Here is a 23,972-nt window from a genome sequence, read left to right as displayed (position 1 = left end):
TATTTATTATAATAAATTTATTAATACAATAATTAATAATAAAAAAAAATAAAAGTACTTTGAATGGACTAATAAGAAATAGAGTCTTTTTTATCTTAAATTTATAAAAATGAAACTCAAATGCAAAGAATGATAAAAGGTAATTTATTTATACAAATAACTTTATTAAAAATATTTATAATTAAAAATTTTATATCAAAAAGAGGTTAATTCCTTATATGAGTTAGAATAAGATTAATATTAGATTGAGTTAAGTGAAGAAAACAATGGAATTAGTATTTTAGTAAAGATTTACTAAAAATTCAAAATATAAACTTATATATATTATATTTTAAATAAATAGGTGGAATTATAAGAATAACTTTTAAACAATGAGCAATTAAAATATTTACTTTAATTTTAACCAATCTAATTTGAAATAATTTTGGATTAAAAATTTCCATTCTCATTGCCAAAAATATATTGTCTATCTACAGTAAAATTAATTTATTTAATAAAAAAAAAATATTTAAAAACAATAATATAGTTTTCATAGCCTACACTTGCTGATGGACGTGAGTTACTTTAAAATATTTTGAATAGCTAATGGAGCCCTTAAATACTTTTATTTTAAATAGTCTAATAATTGCCTGAATTTTTAGTAAATATATATATATATATATATTTATATGCTTACATAAAATTCATATTTTTTTTGTAAAAAAAAAAATAGTTATAAATTATTGAGAACTTATAAAACAGAAATTATTTGATAAACGTTGGAAAATTCATTAATGGAGACCAATATAATTTGGAACAGTTCATTTAACTTAATGATATAAACATAATTGAAGCGGAATAATAAGTGAATAGTTAAATAGTAGAAAGGTCTTTTTAAAAATATATAATTTTATTAAAATAAATTATTTCGTTTTATATTAAATTTATTGAATAAATATATAATTTATTTAAAAAAAAAAAAAAGATATATTGTTCTATCAGAATCTTATTTCTTAAATTTAGAAATTGTTGATAAGGAATAGAATATAGTCAAGCTTTACTCGAATTATTAATTGGGTTTTTTAAATAATATTTAAAGATAAAATGATGATGAAAACATGTTGACTTTTAATTGGAAAGATTCTAATGTAAATTAAATATATCTTTTTTATTTTTTTATTTTTTTTTAAAAAAAAAAAAGGATGATAAAATATTTGAAATATTTTCAGTAAAATAAAGCTAAAAATTGATAGAAATAATAATATAATATATGGAACAAAATGGTGCTGAAATAAAAAACCAAAATTAATTTTAAGAAATCCCAGAAGAGTCAGTTACTTTATAGTTTTATTAATCAGTTGATATTAATTAAATATAAGATGATATATATAATTGTGAATAACAATTAAAAGATAATCTAACTTTAAATAATATTAATTTACTTATGGAATTATATTAAAAAGCAATAGAATATTATTCAGCCATAAATAATAATGTTTATACAGGTAAAAATATTAATATTTTAAATGTATTTCTAAAATTCATTTACTTTTATTTAAAAAAATAAATAGATTATATTCAAAGATTATAATAATTATTAAGCTAATCTGAAATTCAAGAAGTTTTAAAAACAGAAGAATGTAAAAAAAACAAAGTTTTTCTTTTATTAAATTTAAAATTATAAAATTTAGAATCTTTAATTATGGAAAGAAGTAAATCTAATGAATTACAATAAAAAATGAATACTCAATAAGAGCAGATAAATGAAAAGCTATAATAAAACAAATATTAAGAATAATAAATAAAGACATAATAACAAGAATAAAATTTAAAATAATAAGAAAATAAATAAATAGAATTATAACCTATTTCAAATGAATCTGAAAGTAAAAATTAAGAAAAAGAAGAAGAAAAATAAAATTCAGAAAATTCTTCTGAAAATTTAAAAAAAAATCATTAACTAGAATAATAATAAGAATAAGATAAATAAGATTAATAGGAATAATAAGAATAATAGGAATAATAGAAATAATAAGAATAATAAAAATAATAAGAATAAGAATAAGAATAACAAGAATAATAGATATAGTAAGAATAATAGGAATAATAATAATAATAGGAATAATAATAATAAGAAGAATAATAAGAATAATAGTAATAATAGGAACAATAAGAATCATAAGAATAATAAGAATAATAAGAATAATAAGAATAATAAGAATAATAAGAATAATAAGAATAATAAGAATAATAAGAATAATAAGAATAATTAGAATAATAGGAATAATAATAAGAAAAATAAGAAAAATAAGAAAAATAAGAAAAATAAGAAAAATAAGAAAAATAAGAAAAATAAGAAAAATAAGAAAAATAAGAAAAATAAGAAAAATAAGAATAATAAGAATAATAATAAGAATAATAATAAGAATAATAAGAATAATAAGAAAATGAAAGCATTGTAAGTTAAACAACAGAAACAACTGAAACTTATGAAGGTGAACAAAAAAGCGACTAAAAAAAAAAGAAAGCCCCCCCATCAAGGGTATCAAAAAAGAAAAAATGAAGCTAAGTTTTTATGTGAGAAGAAAATAAAATAAAAAAACTTCAAATTTATATTTAATATTCAAAAATTCGTAAAAATCAATTACGCAAATATTATTTATTTTTATTTTTCTTATATATAATAAGCCCAAAAATAAATATTAATATATATATTTTTTTTTTTAATTAAATAAATAAATAAAAACAAATAAAATTAAATATATATTTAAATAAAAAATCTCAATTTTATATATTTTTGTCTGTATTGTTATCTATAGTTTTATTTGAAGAAACTAAGCATTAACAAGTTTCTCTATCACAAAAAGGTGCATTTTTTGTAAATTTACAGCCACAAAGTTATATTTAATTAACTGCTTCTTCAATTGTAAACCTAAAAGGAATAAAAGCAGTTCCTTTATGAGATCCATCACAAAAAGGCTTTTTTATAAAAATAATATGATTTAAATACAATGGATATTATTACTTATGATAAACTTAATCCACAAGAACACCATTTATATTTTTTTTCACCGACTTTAGGATTTTTAACCTTTATTATTTGTATTTTTTTAAGTAATTAATTTAATTTATTACTATATATGGCGATAATTTTGGAGAAACTGGAATTGGATTTTAACTTGATAATGTTCTATCATATGAATTTTTGCCATCATAATGAATTATTTTTATTTCTACATCTGTTATTTGGGTTGGCTTTGTTGATGTTTGAGTTACTATGAATTCTTCTTTTGGAACTTCTTTAAGCTTTTTATATGTAAATTTTAAATTTTTTATAAAATTTGTTTAGATTTGTTTAAAATTTCTTTTAATCATTTTTTTTTTTTTATATCTTTTTTTTTTTATTTAATTAAAAATTTATGTTTAATTTATTATAAAAATATTTGTTTTTTTTTAAAAAAAAATTAAAATTATTTTTTATTTAGTATTTTATTAATTTTAAGAAAAATGAATTTTAAAATATAAAATAAAAATAATAATAATAATGTTGTTGATAATAGCATTTGTTTTAATGATATTAATAAAACAATTAATCAAAACATTTTAAATAAAAATAATATTTCAGTTCTAAATATAAATTAAGATTAAAAATATGAATAAAACTTTAAAATATATCCATTAATTTAATAAGCGAATCAAATTACAAATTAGCAAACATCAAAAGTTTTTTATTTTTTCTTTTTTTTTTAAACAAAAAATTAAATTTATTAATTATAACTATAAGTATTATGAAGCAATTTATTATTAGATTTATTTAAAAAATATAATCATTTTTTTTAAAGGAAAATTAATATGCTATTCGGCAAGTTTTACCTACCCTTTACTTGTGATATTTTTAATAACAATTTCAATCCTTATTACATATTTATATCCAATTTAAGTATTTTTTAATTTATTTTAAATATTTATGAATTTTAGTATTTATATAATGATGAAAATTACAATTTCATAACTTTAACTTATACTGTTTTAGTTTTGTTATAATACTTTAGTTTATTAAAAACTTTATTTACAAATCCAGGAATAATTCCAAAGAAAGTAACTTAATTACATTTTTTTAAAAAAATAAAAACATAAATAAGATAAGGAATAATATTGATGAAAATAAAATTCCAGATAAAGTAGATAAAAATAGAAAATATTAAAACTTTATAAAAAAAATAGCTTTTTCCTGATAATATTATAATATAAAACAAAAATAATGTTGATAGGTTAAAATATTGTGAAACATGTAAATTTATAATTAATATATTCATAATAATAAATTTTTAAGGTTAAATATTCAGACCTCCAAGATCATCCCACTGTTCTTTTTGTGACTATTGTGTTGAAAAAATGGATCATCATTGTAAATGGTTAAAAATATGTATAGGTAAAAGAAATTATAAGTAATTTAAAATACATATATAATTATAAAAATAAAAATATAGAAGTTTCTATTATTTTATATTATTATTGAATTCTGTACTAATATACAGTTTTATATTAAACTTATAATTTATAATTGAAAGAAATAATAATTTTATGAAAATTTTCCTTAGTCTATTATTAGTTTTATACTTAGCAATCTTTATTATTTTAACGCTTCACTTATTAATTTTTAATAGTTTTTTGATATTAATAAATAAAACAACAAGGGAATATATAAAATATAAAAAAAATGATAAATAAATGTATTTAAAATATATATATTATATATATATATATATATTTATATGTTATATGTTTACATGTTTATATATTATTTATATTTATTTTATTAAGTATAATGAATTTGAGCGAACTTATAAAATTTTTCTTTTAATTTAGATAAATTTCTTCATATTTAAAAAGTGATAAAATAATAAGAATATAAATTAACGAAACACCTGATGATTTTAAATTAAATTAATATGTTGAAAGTGATTCGAATAAATCATAATGTTTGTTTAATTAAAAATCTTTGCTTGAAGCAAGAAAACTATAAACAATTAATTAAGAATAAGAATATTAAAATGAGTAAAATAAATATTAAAAAACTTTCTTGAAGAAATATTTTTCAGAAAAGAATCTTTAAAAGGAAATTTTTTTTACATCTAAAGTTAAAAAAGATAAAAAAAATATCTAAAATATATCATAAAAATGATATTTTTTATTATAAAAATAATTAATATATATATACTTTCATTCAATATTATATAAATAATTATATATATATTCGCATTTTTAAGAAACAATTTCATTTGGAAAGTCCAATAAATCATTTAATATAGACTTTAAATTAAGTTTTTCTAAATGCATTAAAATAGGATTTTGCTTATTAAATTAATCTTCTAGTTAATAACCTTTTTAAATTAAAATATTAATAGCTTCAATTGTACTATTTAATATATCTATATCATCATATTAAAACCCATTAATCAATAATTAAAGCATCCCTTTTTCACACATATATCCTGTTTATTTTAAACTTGAATGAAAGCAGAAATTTTCAATATAAAAATAAAGCTACTTTTTTATCTTTTTATTTTATAATATATTTATTTATAATAGTATATAAAATCCTAAAAAAAAAATATGTCCGCATTTATTATTAAAAAAAAAAGCGGAAATACAAAAATTATAGGATTTTAAATATTTTTTATTTTACTTAAAAGCATCCTCTTTATATTAATCTAAATATATTTTCTGTTAAGTTTTGTTATTTTAATATATCTTCTATTATATTTTCATTTGAGTAAATTATATTGGTTAAAATTTCGCAGCCAATTAATTTTATTGTATTACTTTTTTAACAAAAAGATTAAGATATAGATACTAATATGCTTTATAAAAGCAGTTTCTATTAAAATAATATAAATTAATAATTATATTATTTTATAAAATTTATATACTTATGATTAATCATAATTTCTATAAAAAGATATATTTCTAATAATTTAATAAGATTTTTTACGAACTGATTTGCATTCACTATATGTTAAATTTATTATATTTTAAATACTTTACATTTCTAGAATATTTTTTATTTTTCGAGATTCTCCTTCACTTAAATTTCTCAAAGAAACTAAAATATTTAATAGAGTTTTCTCATTTTATTAATAGAGTAATTATTCATCAAGTATAAAAATAAAATTTTTAACCTTAAAATAATTATATATAACAAAATTTTAAATAATAAAAATACAATTTCATAAGGATGAGGTCTAATGCTATATATTCTAATAAACCACTAAACAAGTTCAATAAATTATTCAGATTATTTATTTTCTTAATACTATTATATAATATAATTCAAAATACCTTATTTTAACGATTAATCTCTAACATCAATATATTCTTGGCTTAAATTTCCTAATCCAATTAATCCCTTTTTAAAAAAATTATATGAAAAAATAATAAAATATGTATAATAAGAATTTAATATACTATTTTAAAATTCAAATTACAGTTTAAAATAACTTCAAATTTTTTTACTTAACTAAAATGCACAAAGATTTGACTATTTCAAATGAGTTTTCTAAAGTTTTAGAAATTAAATCTTTATTTGAAAATGTTATATTTGATATTATTTAAGCGCACTCAATAATTATATTTGTATTGTAAATATCATTTTAGTTAATTATTTTTTGCACATAATTTATAAACTCAGAATTTATTATTTTACTTATAATTTAAATATCTTTGCTTTAAGTACTAATCCTAATAATTTCTAAATAATTATTAAGTAAATCTTAATTGCTTTAATATTATTTATAGATTTCATTTAAATCAGGCTTTTATTATTAATAATTAAAGGGTTAATTATATAAAAATTTATATTAAATATATATTTAATATATATAAACATACATTATTTTTAAATTAGTCTAAAAATAAAGCAATATTTTATTCTTAACTTTTAGTTTAGATTTCTTATTGATTATGCTATTAAAGCAGAATTCTTTTATTTAAAAATTATTTATTCTTTTTTTTGTTTCTTAAGTTTTATTATAATTATTCTTTTTTATATGAAATTGCTTATTAAATATTGTTGTAGTTTCCTTAAATTTATTAGGTGTTTTAAAACATTTTTACAATTAAAAAAAAAAAAAAAAAGTCTTTGTAATATTTTTTTGTTTATATTAATTTGAAAATAAATAATATTATTATTAAAATTAATAAAAGATACAAAATATAAGAAATTTAAAATTATAAAAATATCTAATATGATAATAAGAATTATATTTTTGAAAAATAAAAATATAAAGGACAAAAAAATAAAATAAATAGATAATAGAATAAATAAATTATATTTAATATAAAAAATACATAAATTATAATTATTAAATATTTTTTATTATTTAACTTTTTCGTTAAATATCTTAAAAAATAACTTTATTTATATTTAGTTTAATATAATATTTTCTTTTTTAATTAAAATAATATTCATATTTGTAAAAGAATAATTCATTCATCACCAAAATCAATTTCAGAAAGCATACTTTACATGAGCTTTATATTTTAAATTAAAATAAATAAATAAAAATTTATACATTATTAAAATTTACATTAGCAGTTTCAGATTTGAAATTTCCTTCTACTTTTGTTTTTTATTAATTTGTTTTAATTTATTGACTAGTCTATATTTAACTTTAAGTGTTAAGCATATCGTCTTCATCATTTAAAAATTTGTTATTTTATTCAAATTAATACTATTCATTATCAATATCTATTTAATTTTTAGCATTGTCTTGGATTTATTCTTCTAATTAATTTTCCTCTTCTTGTAAATCTTATTCTTCATCTTATTAATTTTCAAATTATTACTATTCATCTTCTTAATTTTCACCTTCTTGTTAATCTAATTAATCACATTAATTAATTTTATCATTACATGTTTCCTTGACTTAATTTTTCTTTATATTTTTAACTGGTGTTCTTCTTTTTTCATCAAAAGGAATTTTAAAATCTGGATTATTTTCTTTATAAAATTAATCATCCATTTTAGCTCTTTCATCTTTTGCTTTTTTAGCCAAATCTAGTCTTCTTTAATTTGCTGTTTTTATTATTTTTTTCTTATTTTTTCTCTTCTGTTGAATTTAAATTAAATTTTAATTCATTAACATCAACATGAAAATCATATTCAGTTATTTTTAAATAATATCCCTCTATTCTTTCATTTTTTTCTTAAGCTTTTTTCGCCATCATTTTTATATCTTCATGTGTATATTTTTATACACCAGGTATTTTTATATGTGGGGTTTCTATTTCGACTACAATTCTATTGTGTTTAGGAGGATTTTATTTGGTTTCCATTATGAGAAGTTTATTATATTTATTTTTTCTAATTCAGACAAATTTTTTTTTTTTAAATTTTTTTTTTTTTTTACAATAAAAAAACTGATTAAATAAATAAAAAAATGTTGTCATTTTATTTAAAAAAATAAAATAAAATATAAAAAAAATTATTTGGTATTTATATGTTCATTTTTCAATTGGGTAACCACAAATTGTACTCATGGGATTAAATATTTAAGCTTACCATCCCTTTTCTAGTTATTCAATATTTACTTTTGAAGGTATATTTTATTAACTAATAATAACTTCACATTCATCCTAAATAAAATAAATTATAGGTTAGTTATAAATAAAATTAATATACATCTCTATCTATAAAGGTAAATTCAACGTTTGAATCGTTTGGCCAATCGGCTTATTTCCAATTCATTTTAATAATATATTTTTATGAATCCTTTTAATATTTATTATTATTTATATTTTTTTATTTTTTATTTTATTTACTAATTCAGTAAATTATCCTATTATTCTGCCTTCTAAAATAACATATTAACCTCCTACACTTGGCTATACTTAGCAAGGACATCTAGTATACTTCATTATTTCTCTATATTCGTTATATTTAAATTAAAAAAGTTTTCAAAAAAATTATTATATTATTAATTACTGAGGATCAATAAGTGCATTATATATTACTTTTGCAGGAACTTCAAAGGTTATAGAAAATTTTAAACTTTAAGACATTTTTTTATTTTGATTATTATTTTTATATATTTTTATGTATTAAATTTATTAGGATATATATATAAAAGAATTTTTTATATATATATATTCTTATTTTTATCAAATTAATAATTTCTAAATTTTTCTAATTTTTTATAATCAATTTATTTAATATATTAATTTTTGTTTTCTAGAAAATAAAATTATATATAAATATTTATCAATGTATATTAATAAATAAAAAATAAAAAAAATATTTTCCTCTATTTAATAAATAATTAAAAAATATATAAATTAGAAAGAATATAAATTATAAATATTTTATATATTTTAAAAATTATTTATTTATTTAATTTTTATTAAATTTTAATAAAAATATATATATATATATATATATATATATATATATATATATATTACTAAAAAATATATATTAATATGCGATTTAAACATAATTTTTTAAGTCTATAGTTTTTTTTAATTTTTTATATTTTATAATTATTTAATTAATTTTGTTGTGTATGTTTTTTCATAATATAAAAAAGTAAGTATTAAATTCTTCTAAACAAAAAAAATAAGTAATTTTTTAATAGTTTTATTTATTATTTATAAATAAAAAAATATAAATATTTTGGTTACTATTCAATGTAAACATATAATTTATAAAATTCATAAAAAAATTAACGATTTTGGTAACTTAATTATAATTTATAAATTATTATTTAAAATATATATTTATTTATATAGCTATATAATTTTAATCTATATTTTTAAGATATAAGTTATTACTATTGCTCTACTTCCTTTTTTTTTCTACTTTATATTATTAATTTTATTAGAAAAAAATTCAAATAATCATATTATATGCATTTTTTTGTATAAATTTTTTAATTTAACACTTTTTTATATAGCAAATTATATTTTTAGGTAAAAGTTAATTTACATATATTTTACCAAAATAAATAAATAGATTAGATGCCTTAAAAAAAGAAGAAGTTCTTTTAAGTATTATATAAGTAAATAATAATTGAAATAAAAATAAAAAATTAAGCTAATTTAATTTTTAATAAAAAAAAACAAAATTCTTTATAGTTTTTTTTTTTTAACACAAAATATAAATTTAAATATTTTTACAATTTTTATTTATCATTAGTAATTTTTATAATTTAATATTTTTCCTTAACTAATTGAATCTAATATCCATTTATGTGAGACATAAATAAAATCATTTTGACTTTTATTATTATTATCTTTTAAATTTAAACTCTTAATTTTATTTTTTAAATTTTCAAACTTATTTTCATCATTTTATTATTTTAAACTATTTTTATTTTAACTTTTTTAAGAATTATTAATTATATAATAAAAGTTATTTTCATTTTCAGGAATTAAATAAAATACATTTCCTCCCGAATCTTTAATTAATTATGCCAAATCTTTATTACAAATACTTTTTTTCGAGTTTTTTTTAAAGACATTAATATAAAAATTTATATTTTAAAATAAAGATCCTAATCCTTTCTTTTTAAAAGATTATAAGTTTTATTAATAATTTTATATTTACGTTCAATCTTGATATTTAAGGAGTCTTTTATCCATATAAGTCGCCTTATATTTCATATTCGATTTCATTTTTTAATTCATTATATCCATTAGAATGTATAATCCCTTGTATTTAAAATATTAATTTGAATATATATAAAAATATTATATAAAAATATATATATAAATATATATATATATATATATATATATATATATTTATATATATATATTTTTATATATATATTTATAATTTATTATTAAACAATTAAATTCAACAATCCATATTCCTTTTACTAATGCTTATAAATATTTTAAAGTTCTAGTTGCTATATTTTAATTTGTTATTTTTTAATTAGTATAAACAACTAAGTGAGTTATATGTTTATTCCATTCTTTAAACTCTTTTGCATTATGCAGTTTACAAAATTTATTAATTTCATGCTTTTAAAATTAATATTTATTTATATATATCCTTTTTTTTATTTACATAATAGTTTTCTGGCATATTGCTTGTTAATAATTTAATTTTAGAATTTTCAGGCTTTTAATTTAAATTAGATATATAATAATATTTATATATTACTTTTTTTTAATTATCTTACAATTTATTTATATCATGATTATTTTTTTATTCAAAAACTTAATTATTTATTTTAATATTTTTGTTATATATACAAGTTTAAATATTTGATTTATATAATTAATACTTTTACAAGGAATTAACATTTCATCTGATTTTCTTTTATTTATATTAAGTATATTTTAATTACTAATTTGTATAATTTTATTATTTTCTTTTTAAATAGGCTTGATTCTTGATAATACTTCTGTCAAAATTTAAGCTTTTTTATCATATAAAAAGTTTCTTTTTCCAACAGGGACTTTACATAGTGGACATAAAGAACTTTTTACTCCACAACTTTAAATGTAAGAAATTAAGCAATTTTTACAAAACGTGTGATTGCAAAATGTTGTTATTGGCTCATTATAAATATCTAAGCTTTTTTAAAAAAATATATCTTATAAATTTTTTATTTAATCATTGATGTAAGTATTACCAGATATTACAAGTAATTTCTTATTTTAATAATTAGTAATCTTACTCTTCTAAAATATAATTACAATTTTACAGTTTTAAAGCATCCATATTTCCTTTTATTTCTTTTTTTTTTCAATTAGTATTATTATTAAAAATTTTCAAAAAAAAAAAAAAAAAACTTAAAACAGATTCGGCGCAAAAATCAATATATAAAAAGTATAATTAATATATTATTAAGTAAAAATAGCATAAAATATAAAAAAAATTATTAAATATTAAAAAAACTCATTAATATTATTGAAAATTAAATATTATAAATATATATATATATATATATATATATATATATATATATATATATATATATATATATATATATATATTTCTTTTAATTTAATTTAATTTAATTTAATAATAAATAAAATTTAAATAATTTATTATGAATTTTAATATTTTTTAAAATTTTTTATAATATTTATAAATACTTAATATATATTTTTTTAAATTATTTAATTATTATTATTAAATAAATATTATAATTTATTTAATTTTTTATTATTAAATATAAAAAATTCTTAATTTTCATTATAATTGCATTATATTTTCTTATTGTAAGTTCTTAAGGATTTTAATAACAAAATTTTATTATATCGAAAATTTAATATAATTATTATATATTAATCTTATTAAGGTTTTCTTATTCTTTTAAATTTATTTTTATATTAAACATACTAATTTAACAGTTTTAGACGTAAAAATACTCATTTTTAAATAGAAAAATAACATAAATAATTAAAGAAGTATAAAAATGAGAATTAGAGATGAAAAATATGTTTTTTTTATGTTATTCATTATAAATAATTTTATATAAATAAATAGCATAATCCACACAAAAGACTTTAAGAAAAATATTCGAAACTCTTTATTAATTTTTCAATTGTAAAAAATGAAAATATTTTCTACATACTCTACGAATAAAGAATTCCAGAATTTTTTCAGGACATTAAATAATTAAAATTAACAAATAAGCTATTTTTTTTCTAAATAATATATTTCATTTTTCAATACAAACCATTTCTATATAAGCTTTTTATTATAAATAATTAATAGAGTTAATTTAGAGTATTAAAATATTTAAATGCTTATTAATATTATTAAATTAGTTATAGATTTTTTAAAATTCCAAAGTAAGAAATAACCCTGCTCCTATTTTGTTTCTAAAGTATATATAATTTTTACTTTGAATGAAAATCATTATGGGGGAGGGTGGGATTAAAAAAAGCAATAATTTTACTTTTCGCTTTTATATGTTTCATTGTTTTTTTTCGATAAAAAAAAAAATTGATTGCTTATTTCATAATTCGTTTATTTTTATCATAAAATATTAGCTCTTAGTATATAATAAAGTTTAATTATGACCTACTTCTTTTAATAATGGAAAATAATAAATTTCTACAAAAGCAGAAGTATATAAAGGATTTTTGGATTTATAAAGTTTGTAAATATTCGATATAAATAAATAAAGTATAATTTTTAATCAATTAAGATGGAAAACTTTTTATATTTCTTTGAAATTATGAATACTAATTATATATTTTTATATTGATAGATATAATTGGTAATATTTTTTAAAAAAAAGTCTACATTTACATTTAAAGACTCATTTATAGTCAATGGTATTTTTTAATATTTATATAAAGTATTATTTTTTTACAATTTCCGAATTATAAAATTCTGTATATATTTAAGGTTTTTTATCAAATATTTTTAACATTTTAGTTGTTTTAATATAATTAATCTAATTTTTGATATTTATATATGTTATATTTTTAAATTATATATTAAAAAAACCTTATATTTCGTTATCGTATTTTAATTATTAAATTTATATTTTATATATGTTTTTAATTATTTGAAAATAAAATAAAATATATATATATATAATTTATTAAAATATCAAGGTATATATTCATAAATATTAGGATCATCAGCATTTCTATTAACATATTCTCCCTATAAATCTTCCAAGCATTTTTTAACATGAGGAATTTTAGGTTCAAAAGTTCTTCCAAATTATCTTATTAACTCAATAGTTTCTTTAAGCAAATCATTATATTTCATTACTTTTTTTGATTTCATAATTTTAACTAGATAAGATTTAATCATACAAGTTCTTTAATATTCAACTTTTAACGCAACTTCATCTTTTTCTTATTAAGAAACCTTAAATTTAATTATAATAATATTTTTTATTGACAAAAAATAAATAAAATAAAACCTAAACAGTCTATCTTGGAACTATATTAATAACTTTTTTAGGATTTTCGAATTATGTATTAATTTAAACAATAGACTCTTCAGTATATTATTCCCCTTCTTATGTAAAAAGTATTTTATTTTTAATAAGATTTTTAAAATTCAAATCAAATGTTTCTTTAGAAATTCCAGTTCCTTCAATTAAATCAGAGACTTTGCATGTGCTTAATTCTTTTATTTTCATACAAATTAACATTTAATATGTTGAAGTTCTTAAAATAAACTTTCCTTAAAATGCCTTTTTATTATTACTTAAAAAGTTAATTTCTGCCGAACCTTCGTTAAAAAGCCATCCTAACTTTCTTTATTTAAAATTATTTTTAAAATTGTTCATAAATGAATCAATTGCATCTTTAAAAGAAGAAGGGAAAATACATCTCTCTAATTGAACTTTTTTTAAAGGCCAAGAAACACTATTTAATACATAAATACTTAGGTTATCTTGTTGTATATAATTTTTATATTATTCATTTGTTTCTATGTCTTATATCATGTTTTATAAACTGTTTAAAGTTGGTAATGCACCTACTTAATTCTTTAAAGATTATATTTTTAAAAAATTAATATAATTTTTATTTTTTATAAACCTTAAACTTTGTAACTATTTATTTTTCTGCTATCATATTTTTAGAAGAAAAAGTAATCAGTCTTCGACATAATCTTTATTGATAATATATTAAAAATTCATCCCTTGATGTATTTAAATAATTAAATATTGTTGTTATCTCTTATATTTTTAATGTTATTTCATCATCAGAATATTCTTTTTTATAATAAAATTATATAAATTTACATATAAATAAAAAAATAACATGTTTTCATTATTTAATCTGAATAAATGGAAAGGTATAAAGCAGACATTTTGAAACACCTTAAACCCATTTAAAAAGCATTATCTCTTGCTTTTTCAATTTCGATATCTTTATTAAATAATGTAGAAATTTAATCATCTAAAAAGTTTTTTAAATTAATGATTTATTTTACCCATTCAATAGATAGTTCAGCTATTTATATATTTTTTATTTTATTTTTTTAAATAATTACTTTTTAAATCTATAGGATTTTTAGATTTTTCTTATTAACCTATTTTTAACTTTTCATCACTTTCTTTACATATATCAGCAATTCTTCCTTCATAAAAGACTCTTATTTTCGTGGCTAACTTTTATAAGGAAGGCTTTGTTCTTTTTAATAACTAATATAAATCTTAGATTTCGTTATTTTTTTAATGTCTTAACATATTTTCTATTCCACTATAATGATCTAAAAGTTTATCATCTTACTTAGAAATGAATATTTAATTTATTGTTTCTGTTACTTATTAAAAAGAGCGAGGATAATAATCATGGCATAGTTATTCTTCTTTAGATATTACTATAAGAGCTACTTGCACATATTCAGGAGTATTTTTATTCGACCAATCACTTACTTTTTGATTTAGATATTTTGATATCTTTTTATTATTTATTATGTTATAAAAAAAAATGTATCTATAATTTTATAATATACTTCTTCAATATAAGGATTTTCAAAAAGTGTTTTATAACTATATTAACTAATATCTTGATCTTCACTACTAAAGTTATTATTTTGGGTTTTTTCGACTGCTGAATCAGAAATAACTCTTAATTTATGACTTTAGCGGTCTTCTTCGATTTTAATTTCTTCTTTAAAATCTTAATCATTATAAATTTAAATTAAACGCTTTAAGTCTTCTTTCGGAACATCTTAATTTTCTCTTGCCTTACTTACAAATTTAAAAATGTTTGATATCAAATCTTTTTTTAAATCACTAAAATAATCTTTTCTAAAAATCTCAAAGCAAGCCCTTTAACATGATGTTTATCTTTTAGCTTTAAAATAAAAAATATCATGAGATTATAAAAATTTATTTATCCATAGTGTTAATATGAGAAAATTATTGTAATGCTTAGATATCATTTTTATATATTCTTCTTCTTGGATATTTTTATTTTTTGATATTTATAATTCTTATTTTATTTCTTTTATAAATGAATTTACACATGATTCTTACCATTATCCTATTAAATCAAATTTATCTGTATTACGTATTTCTCTTTATATTAATATAATTTTTTATATATGTATTATTTTATTTTATTTTTTTTACGAATTTAATATGCAATAATCAGCATTTGTAAAATTTATATTTAATCCAGTTCGAAAATTTTAACGAACACTATTTATTATAACATCTGCTTTTTTTAATATTTCAGCAGTTTCTTATTCAGTTTTGGGTTTATATAAAGGTTGATTCATATTGAATTTTTTTTATATAAATAAATAAAATTTCAATTTTAATTTATATATTTTTAATAATATAAAATATAAGTTTTTATTTAATTTTATTGTATTTTGTTAAATTTTGTTAAATATCAAAATATCAAAATAATCAAACAAAAATACTGCGACATAAAAATATTAATAAAATATCCAATGTAAAATTATTTTATATTTTTTATATTTTTATATTTAAATAATAATATTTATTTTTATATAATATTAAAGCTATTTTTTGTAAAATTATGCTAATAAATTTTTAAAATTATAATACATTTTATCTAAAACTTATTTATTAGTATATTTAGTTAGGTTTTTTATCATATAAGAAAAAATAAACAATTATTATTATTAAATAAATTTTAATAAAAAAAAAAAATCAATTTTTAAAATGTATAATAATCAAATTTAAGTTTTTATTGAGTTATAACTATATGTATAATTCAATATATACCTGCTTTATATAAATATAAAGTGAAAGAATTAGATAATTAGTAAAGTATATAGAGTTTATCCATAAATTATTATGATTTTTTGATATAAATAAAAAAAAAATATTAATAAAATAAATAATTTATAAATTATTGTTAATTATATATATATATATATTTATATATTTATATATAAAAAAAAAATTAAAAAATAAAACATAACAATATATTTTTAATTGATTCATATATTTAAAATAAGAAATAAAATTTTATAAATTAAAATAAAAAATTTAACAAATCTATATATAGTATATAATTGAATAAATATAATTATAATTGAAAATATTTATAAATATTAATAAATATTATTTATTTTTATAAAATAAATAAGAATATTAATAATATTATTAAATTATGAATGTATAAGATATTTTATAAAAAAATAATATATAATATATAAAATAAATTGGATATGGATGTTTTTCAGTAGTATATTTAGGTTATAATACTTAAAATAAATAGATAATAGTAATAAAATAAATATTAAAATAGAACAATCAATCAAAATTATTTGAGAAAGAAATAAAAATTTTAGAATAAGTTAAAAAATGCTAACTATAAATTAAAAATTTAAATACATTTTAGAATACATATATAGTTTTTAGGATGATTTTAATTGTTATATAATAACTAAATATTATTAGAATAGCATTACTTTTTAAGATTTTTTAGAAAAAAATAACGAATAATTAACAGAAATGAAATAACTACATTATTATTATTAAATTTGTTTAGGAATTTCGGCATTACATTAATTAGGATTTTCTCTTAGAGACATAAAAACAACAAATATACTTTATTTATAAGATATAGATGAGATAAGAATTATAGATTTAGGGTTTGCAAAGAATTTTTTCCATTAAATAATACAATAATAGGCCCACCTTTTTATTAATCACCGGAAATAATATTTACAAGACAATATGATTCTTTTAAAAATGATGTTTGGAGTCTAGGTATAATATTATATTAAATGAATCATTAATTAAAACATCCTTTTCTGATAAATTTTGATTAAAATATTGATTTAAACAAACATTTGATTATATAAATAAATAAATATGAAAAAAACTCTTAACAATTAGTAATTGATTAAAATTTAGTTTATAGCCATTATTTAATAAATCATAGTTTAGCTTTTTATTAAGATAATAGATGGAACTTTAAAGATATAGTTTAATATTTGGTAAGTAATTTTTTTAGGGGAAATGGGAAAGAATTAAATGTGAAATTCGAAGATTCTTTTGGAAACGAAAAGCTTATTTTTAATAATTCTAATATTTTTTTATAGAAAGAAAAAAAATATTTTGTTTGGCTTAAATTTAAACTTTTATTGACAAACTTTTTTGTAATATTGAAAATTGTATTATTAGTGAGAAAAACAAAATTAGGTAATATTAAAGATTTTATGAAATAAAACTTCTCCATTTTATTATTTCTACCTTATTTGAATATTAAAATTTCTAAAAATAATTCTTTTATAGTTCTCTTAATAATTTCTTTATTTAAAAATTAATAAAAGAGGACAGTCTTCCTTAAAAGTTAGAAAAATATAAATTAGTTTAGTAAAAATTAGGGCAATTATTAAAAAGTTTCAAACCTTTATAAACTAAAAGTACAAATATTTTCATATAAATGTTTAATATTCATGCTTAAAGTAATTTTAATATTGCAAATGAAGAATTATTTTAAATATTTATTTAATAATTATTAACTATATATGATTTTATTGAAAAAGAAATAATAATATCTTAATAAATGGCAAAATATTCATTTGTATTTTATTAAATAAAAGAAATGAAGATAACTAAAAATGATTTATTTATATGAAAAAAATAAAAAATAAAAAACAATTAAATTATTTAAAAATTTATATATATATATATATAAAAATAAAATAAAACTTAAACAAAAAAACAAATAAATACAATGGAGAACCATTTATCAAACGACCGCATAATATCTTATCATAGAAATAAATTAGATTACATAGAATCTCCAGAAAATAGCTTATAGTTTGCATTTGGAGATCGTCGATATGAAAAAATGGCAAGATAATTAGTATAAGAAACTGATATTTTAAAATTAAAAATATTAACAGAAATCAATGAAGACTTTAGAAGATCAGATTTTATAAATTTGGCATTATTAAGTAGCGATATATTGGAAGTTTTAATAAAGCATTTTTAAGATAAATCATAAAATATAAGGGAGTTAGCTTCTCGTTCTATTGTTTAAGTATGCTCTCTTAATTATGGGAGAGATAGAATTATTGAAAAAGCACATATTCATAATATTTGTTCTTTAATAGATGATAATGTTTCTTAAATAAGAACTAATTCATATAATGCAATGCTAAATTTGGCCGAATATAGAATAGGAGCTGAACATATTTTGATAGCTGAAAAATTACCACTTTTTGTGGACAAATTAATAGAAGAAAAAGAAGAAAGCATATTAATATAAGTATTGTAGTTAATAAAAAAGTTACTTGAAGGTGAAGGCGGAACTGATATCATTTTATAAACTGAAGCAATTTAAAGACTAACTAACCATTTAGAACATAGAAATTAAAAAGTATTTTTTTGTTTTTTGGAAATATAAAATAATTGTATTATTTTTTATTTATTTTTATTAAAAAAAAAGATTAGAGAACTTTCGGCTATTAATTTAGCTTGTATTAGTTTTTTGGAAACAGGAAAAATCAAAGAAATGGAACTTAATTGTGTATTGCCTTTATGTTAAAAATTAGAAGACTAGTAAAGTTCAGTCAGAGAAGCTGCTAGTATCTGTTTAGCTTCTTTAGCTTAAAAAAACTAAGCGAAATTTTAAGTTATTTTTTTTAATTTAATTATTTTATTATTTTATAAAAAAGGTTTTGGAATATTAATATTTTTAAAAAATAATCTCATTATTAGATGATCCCTCTCTTTAGACTAAACTTAATATTATTTAATTAATTGCTTCTATTTCTGAACATCCAGTAGGAAGAAAAATTGCTCATGAATGTTTACCAAAGTTAGAATAACTTAAAGAAGATAAAGATAATGAATATTTAGTTCCTTATATTTTATAAACTGTTGAAGTTATTACATGGGTTCCTTGATATTTTTTTTTTTTGCAAATATATGTTTTTGTATTTTATTTTTAACAGATAAATAAAATAATATGAATAAATATTTTGAAACAAAACAAAAAAAATATTGTTTTTTTATAGTGGATTTACTTAAATAAAATTAAGTATATATAATCAATTTATTATGATTATTTAAAGAATAGCTTTTTTATTTATTATTAGAAAAAAAATGCGATATAGTTTTAATTTATTTTATTTATAAATAAATAGATTTTTAGCGAGTAAGAATTGAGTCTTTATTCAAAAATTAAGTAAAATTCTATAATTAGAATAATATAATAATATTTTACTTGTTCATATTTTTTGGTTTATTTTTTTAAAAAATCAATTAATAATAACAAAAAAGGAAGTTATCTATTTTATTATATTGATTTTAGTTTAATAATAAAGGAATAAATTATAGAAAAATATAAAAAAATATGAAAAAATAATAGTTAAAATATATTATTTATTTTTCGTGTTTTTTTATTATTATTATTCAGTAAATATCAATAAACAATCTAATTTAAAAATTAAATTATAAGAAAAAATAAAATAAATAAATAAATATCATTTAAATAAGAATATAAATATTTAAAAACATTCTAAAAATAAAAATTATAAATAAATAATATAAAATATTTATAAAGAGCTTAATATTCTTATAAATACAAAACACATTGAAATTATTTAAAATAGGGAAACTTTAATAGTATTTTTTAATAAGGATTTACGAAAAAAGATCTAAATTTTTATAAAATACTCCTTTTAATATCAAGAAGGAAAAAAAAATCTTTATTTATTTTAGATAAAAAAAAACATAATTTTATTTATTTATTTATTATAAAAAATAAATTCAATATTATTAAAATATATTGTAGATTTTATTTTTTCCTTTTTTTAACTAAATAAAAAAATATTTATTAAATAGTTAATTTTAAGACAAATAAAATTAATGAAAAAAAAAAAAAATTATTATAAAAAGAAAGAAAAAAATTTATAATTTTTCAACAATAATTTAAATAGTGAAATAAATATGTAAATAATATAATAATATTAATAATTTTAATTAAAAATTAAAAATAGCTTAGAAAAATAAGGTAATATACCAAAAATTAGCTATCATAATATTATGATTAAAATTCATTATTTTTTCAGTTTAAGTTAAAAATAATAATAATAAAAGTTTAAAAATAATAATTACATTAAAAGTTTAATTCTATTTTAAAATATACAATCAAAATTTACAATTTTATAATATTTTTTTTTATATATTAAATTTAATATTTTTTCGCCTTATAAGGTGTTATTATTTATTTTAATACCCTTATATATAAATTTATAAAAAACAATAAAAAAAAAATATGAAAAAATAAATAACTAATGAATGTTATTTTTACGAAAATTAAAAAATTGGATAAGGAGGGTTCGCGTGTGTATATAAAGGAATATATAAAAATTGATAGGTTGCAATAAAAGAGCTAAAATCAAAGCTACATGATGGATTGACTTAAAATCTATATTTCGAAAAAGAAATATAAATTTGTCGTGAAGTCTAGAAAATATAAGGAAACGATAATTTATTATAAATTATTGATATAATATAAAATTAAGAAGATATTTATTATATTATTATGGATCTTTGTGAATATTCTTTAAGCTAATATTTATATAAAAAATTAAACAGATAATTAAATAATAATGAAGTATTAGATTTTATTTTGTAAATACTTAATGGATTAAAATCTTTACATGATAATAACCTTTCTCATAGAGATATTAAACTAGATAATATATTAATTAAATATTGTAATTAGAAAGATATAATTTTAAAATTAGCCGATTACGGACTTGGAAAAACATAAGAAATAATGAAAGTAATAATTAAATATTTGCAATTTATATTTTACATTTTAATTTAAAGACAAAAGTAGGGACTATTAATTATATGGCACCTGAAATGCTTGATTTACAAAATTTAGAATATAATAAAAAAGTAGATATTTGGTCTTTAGGATGTATTATACATGAACTTATTACAGGATCAAAACTATTTAAAGGCTAAAATGCAAATCAAATAAGGCTAAATATATTAAATAGTAAAAGACTATAAATAACTACATCAGATATATAATTAAATTTACTAATAATATACACAAGATAACTAAAATATGTTTATTTGCGATTAAAACTTATACAGAGAAGCTTAAGGATGGAGTAAGATTAAACCTAATTCTTTAGTTGAATTAATAAATGATATAATATAAAAAGAACCAAAAAAAAGAATTGATATATAATAAATAAAAGAAAGAATAAGTTTGATTTAATAAGAAATTGAATAATAAAATAATGCTTAAATAATGTAAGTGTTATAAAATAATCAATAAAATAATAATAACTAAATAATTAATGAATATAATAAAAATAAATAGTTTAAAAATTTAAAAGAGAAAAATATAGAAGTAGAATATTAAAAAAACTAATAAATATTTGACTAATAATAATTTTTTTAAAATGATTAAAATCAGCTATTGTAAAATAATAATTAAATAATCGAAAAAATGTAAATATAGTATAATTAGTAATTAAAATAACAAATTAATTAATATAATAATCTTCTTAATTAAAAATAAAATTAGTATTAGTAATAAATAATGACTTTTGAATAAAAAATATAATAATTTTAATAAATTAATGAATAAATTTAAAAATAGTTATAAATAAAAATTGAAAATGAATAAAAAAATATTTAAATTATTTAAAATTAAGAATAATAACTTAATTAAAAATAATAAATTATTTTAAATATTTAAAAAGAACAATGTAATTTACAAATAAAATTAAATAATATGAATAATTAAATTGATGATTAAAAAATGTAAATATAAAATTTATAATAGTAAAACGATTAAAAAAATTAAGATATTAAATAATTATAATAAATAAAATAATAAGAATAAAAATAAATAATATTTTAAAATAATAATTAATTAGTTTTTATAAATGAAGACTAAAATTAAATATAAACATAAATATAATAAAATATATAAAAATAAATAATTAATAAAAATATTGATTAAAATAATAACCAATAGTAAAATTAAGACGATTTAAACCAAAAATATGAATAAATTTAATAAAAAAAGAAAGAAAATGTAAATATTAAAAAAAATGAAAATAATAATGAAGAATAAACAAATATAACAGATAAAATAATTAATAATATTTAAAAATAAGAAAAAAAGATAAAGATTAAAAAAATTGAAAATACATAATAAATATAATAATAATAATAATAATAATAATAATAATAATAATAATAATAATAATAATAATAATATCTAAAATAATAATAAATTCAATAATATGTAAATAATATTAGCAATGAATCTATTGATCAAAAATAAGATTAAATATTAAATTTGTAAATTTAAAATAATTTATTAAATTCTAAAATAGAATAATTAAAAAATGATCTTGTCTTAATATTATAATAATTTGAATAATATAAAATTGATTAAAACAATAATTATTAATAAGAAAAAAATATTTTAAATCAATAGATAATTAATAATAATTAAGTTATAAATTATTAAACTTAATAAATTGACTAATATAAATATTAATTATAATAATTTAATTATAAACTTTAATAAAACTTATGCAAAATTTGTTAATAAGGAATAAATTGTGATGAATAAATAAATATAAATAAAATTATTAAATAAAATAATTAATTAAAATAATAAATAAATAATTTCTAATAAAAAGAATAAATAAGCTAATAAATTTAATAATAATATATATAAGAATAAAATAATTTAAAAAATAAATAAAATCATTTAAAATAAATTATTAATTAAATATTTTAATTTTTGAAAAAGTATTAATCATAATTTGAATAAAATCAACAATAAAACTTTTATAAAGATTAAATTTAATAAATAATATATGGTGTTTAGCAATTATTAGTATAAATTGAATTGTGAAGATATATAATATGTTTATATATTTTCTAAAAAAATAATATTTTCAATTTCTAACTAATTATGATATATATTTATATTAAATATAAAAATATATATATATATATAATTTAATTATAATTTATATTTAATATATTAAATATTTTTTATTTTAATAT

The 23,972-nt window shown here is 15.4% G+C and overlaps 5 protein-coding genes across 5 annotated transcripts, besides 24 other annotated features; 2 read left to right on the top strand and 3 right to left on the bottom strand. All coding sequences in view use genetic code 6, as the record gives it.

The window, feature by feature from the left end:
• Positions 1–28: 28 nt before the first annotated feature.
• Positions 29–2,542, top strand: IMG5_151860 (hypothetical protein; the record flags this gene model as incomplete). The annotated part of the gene is made up of 9 exons (XM_004030825.1): positions 29–139; positions 204–283; positions 344–475; positions 527–640; positions 713–867; positions 965–1,127; positions 1,181–1,484; positions 1,551–1,619; positions 1,671–2,542. Exons 1-9 carry the CDS (start codon positions 64–66, stop codon positions 2,540–2,542), a joined length of 1,965 nt encoding a protein of 654 aa, XP_004030873.1. The 5' UTR covers positions 29–63.
• Positions 165–195: a microsatellite.
• Positions 1,755–1,804: a microsatellite.
• Positions 1,942–2,425: a microsatellite.
• Positions 2,543–2,760: 218 nt separating the features above from the next.
• IMG5_151850 (zinc finger cdgsh-type domain protein) lies at positions 2,761–3,354 on the bottom strand (the record flags this gene model as incomplete). The annotated part of the gene is made up of 3 exons (XM_004030824.1): positions 2,761–2,958; positions 2,990–3,070; positions 3,217–3,354. The coding sequence occupies 3 exons, from the start codon at positions 3,352–3,354 to the stop codon at positions 2,761–2,763; spliced, it is 417 nt and encodes a 138-aa protein (XP_004030872.1).
• Positions 3,301–3,349: a microsatellite.
• Positions 3,345–3,389: a microsatellite.
• Positions 3,390–4,721: 1,332 nt separating this feature from the next.
• Positions 4,722–4,756: a microsatellite.
• Positions 4,725–4,794: a microsatellite.
• A 3,005-nt stretch (positions 4,795–7,799) lies between these two features.
• Positions 7,800–7,848: a microsatellite.
• A 507-nt stretch (positions 7,849–8,355) lies between these two features.
• Positions 8,356–8,385: a microsatellite.
• A 23-nt stretch (positions 8,386–8,408) lies between these two features.
• Positions 8,409–9,042, bottom strand: IMG5_151840 (hypothetical protein; the record flags this gene model as incomplete). The annotated part of the gene is made up of 4 exons (XM_004030823.1): positions 8,409–8,616; positions 8,663–8,752; positions 8,803–8,905; positions 8,966–9,042. 4 exons carry the CDS (start codon positions 9,040–9,042, stop codon positions 8,485–8,487), a joined length of 402 nt encoding a protein of 133 aa, XP_004030871.1. The 3' UTR covers positions 8,409–8,484.
• Positions 9,043–9,396: 354 nt separating this feature from the next.
• Positions 9,397–9,438: a microsatellite.
• Positions 9,439–10,327: 889 nt separating this feature from the next.
• Positions 10,328–10,365: a microsatellite.
• A 348-nt stretch (positions 10,366–10,713) lies between these two features.
• Positions 10,714–10,815: a microsatellite.
• Positions 10,752–10,825: a microsatellite.
• Positions 10,826–11,856: 1,031 nt separating this feature from the next.
• Positions 11,857–11,902: a microsatellite.
• Positions 11,903–11,913: 11 nt separating this feature from the next.
• Positions 11,914–11,988: a microsatellite.
• A 4-nt stretch (positions 11,989–11,992) lies between these two features.
• Positions 11,993–12,018: a microsatellite.
• A 91-nt stretch (positions 12,019–12,109) lies between these two features.
• Positions 12,110–12,165: a microsatellite.
• Positions 12,166–13,561: 1,396 nt separating this feature from the next.
• On the bottom strand, positions 13,562–16,201 carry IMG5_151830 (hypothetical protein; the record flags this gene model as incomplete). Its single annotated transcript, XM_004030822.1, has 8 exons — positions 13,562–13,828; positions 13,884–14,456; positions 14,509–14,684; positions 14,734–14,925; positions 14,966–15,374; positions 15,431–15,664; positions 15,944–15,998; positions 16,053–16,201. 8 exons carry the CDS (start codon positions 16,199–16,201, stop codon positions 13,562–13,564), a joined length of 2,055 nt encoding a protein of 684 aa, XP_004030870.1.
• Positions 16,202–16,814: 613 nt separating this feature from the next.
• Positions 16,815–16,848: a microsatellite.
• A 1,794-nt stretch (positions 16,849–18,642) lies between these two features.
• IMG5_151820 (rtdr1-prov protein, putative) lies at positions 18,643–19,819 on the top strand (the record flags this gene model as incomplete). Its single annotated transcript, XM_004030821.1, has 2 exons — positions 18,643–19,588; positions 19,632–19,819. The coding sequence occupies 2 exons, from the start codon at positions 18,643–18,645 to the stop codon at positions 19,817–19,819; spliced, it is 1,134 nt and encodes a 377-aa protein (XP_004030869.1).
• Positions 19,820–20,776: 957 nt separating this feature from the next.
• Positions 20,777–20,831: a microsatellite.
• A 161-nt stretch (positions 20,832–20,992) lies between these two features.
• Positions 20,993–21,045: a microsatellite.
• Positions 21,046–22,202: 1,157 nt separating this feature from the next.
• Positions 22,203–22,259: a microsatellite.
• An 835-nt stretch (positions 22,260–23,094) lies between these two features.
• Positions 23,095–23,184: a microsatellite.
• Positions 23,185–23,536: 352 nt separating this feature from the next.
• Positions 23,537–23,587: a microsatellite.
• Positions 23,588–23,594: 7 nt separating this feature from the next.
• Positions 23,595–23,664: a microsatellite.
• Positions 23,665–23,972: the final 308 nt, after the last annotated feature.

The sequence above is a fragment of the Ichthyophthirius multifiliis genome (genome assembly GCF_000220395.1).
Source record: "Ichthyophthirius multifiliis unplaced genomic scaffold scaff_1120509251164, whole genome shotgun sequence".
NCBI classification, from domain to species: Eukaryota; Ciliophora; class Oligohymenophorea; order Hymenostomatida; genus Ichthyophthirius; species Ichthyophthirius multifiliis.
The sequence above is the reverse complement of the archived record's forward strand: the minus strand, read 5'-3'. Positions and strand labels throughout refer to the sequence as shown.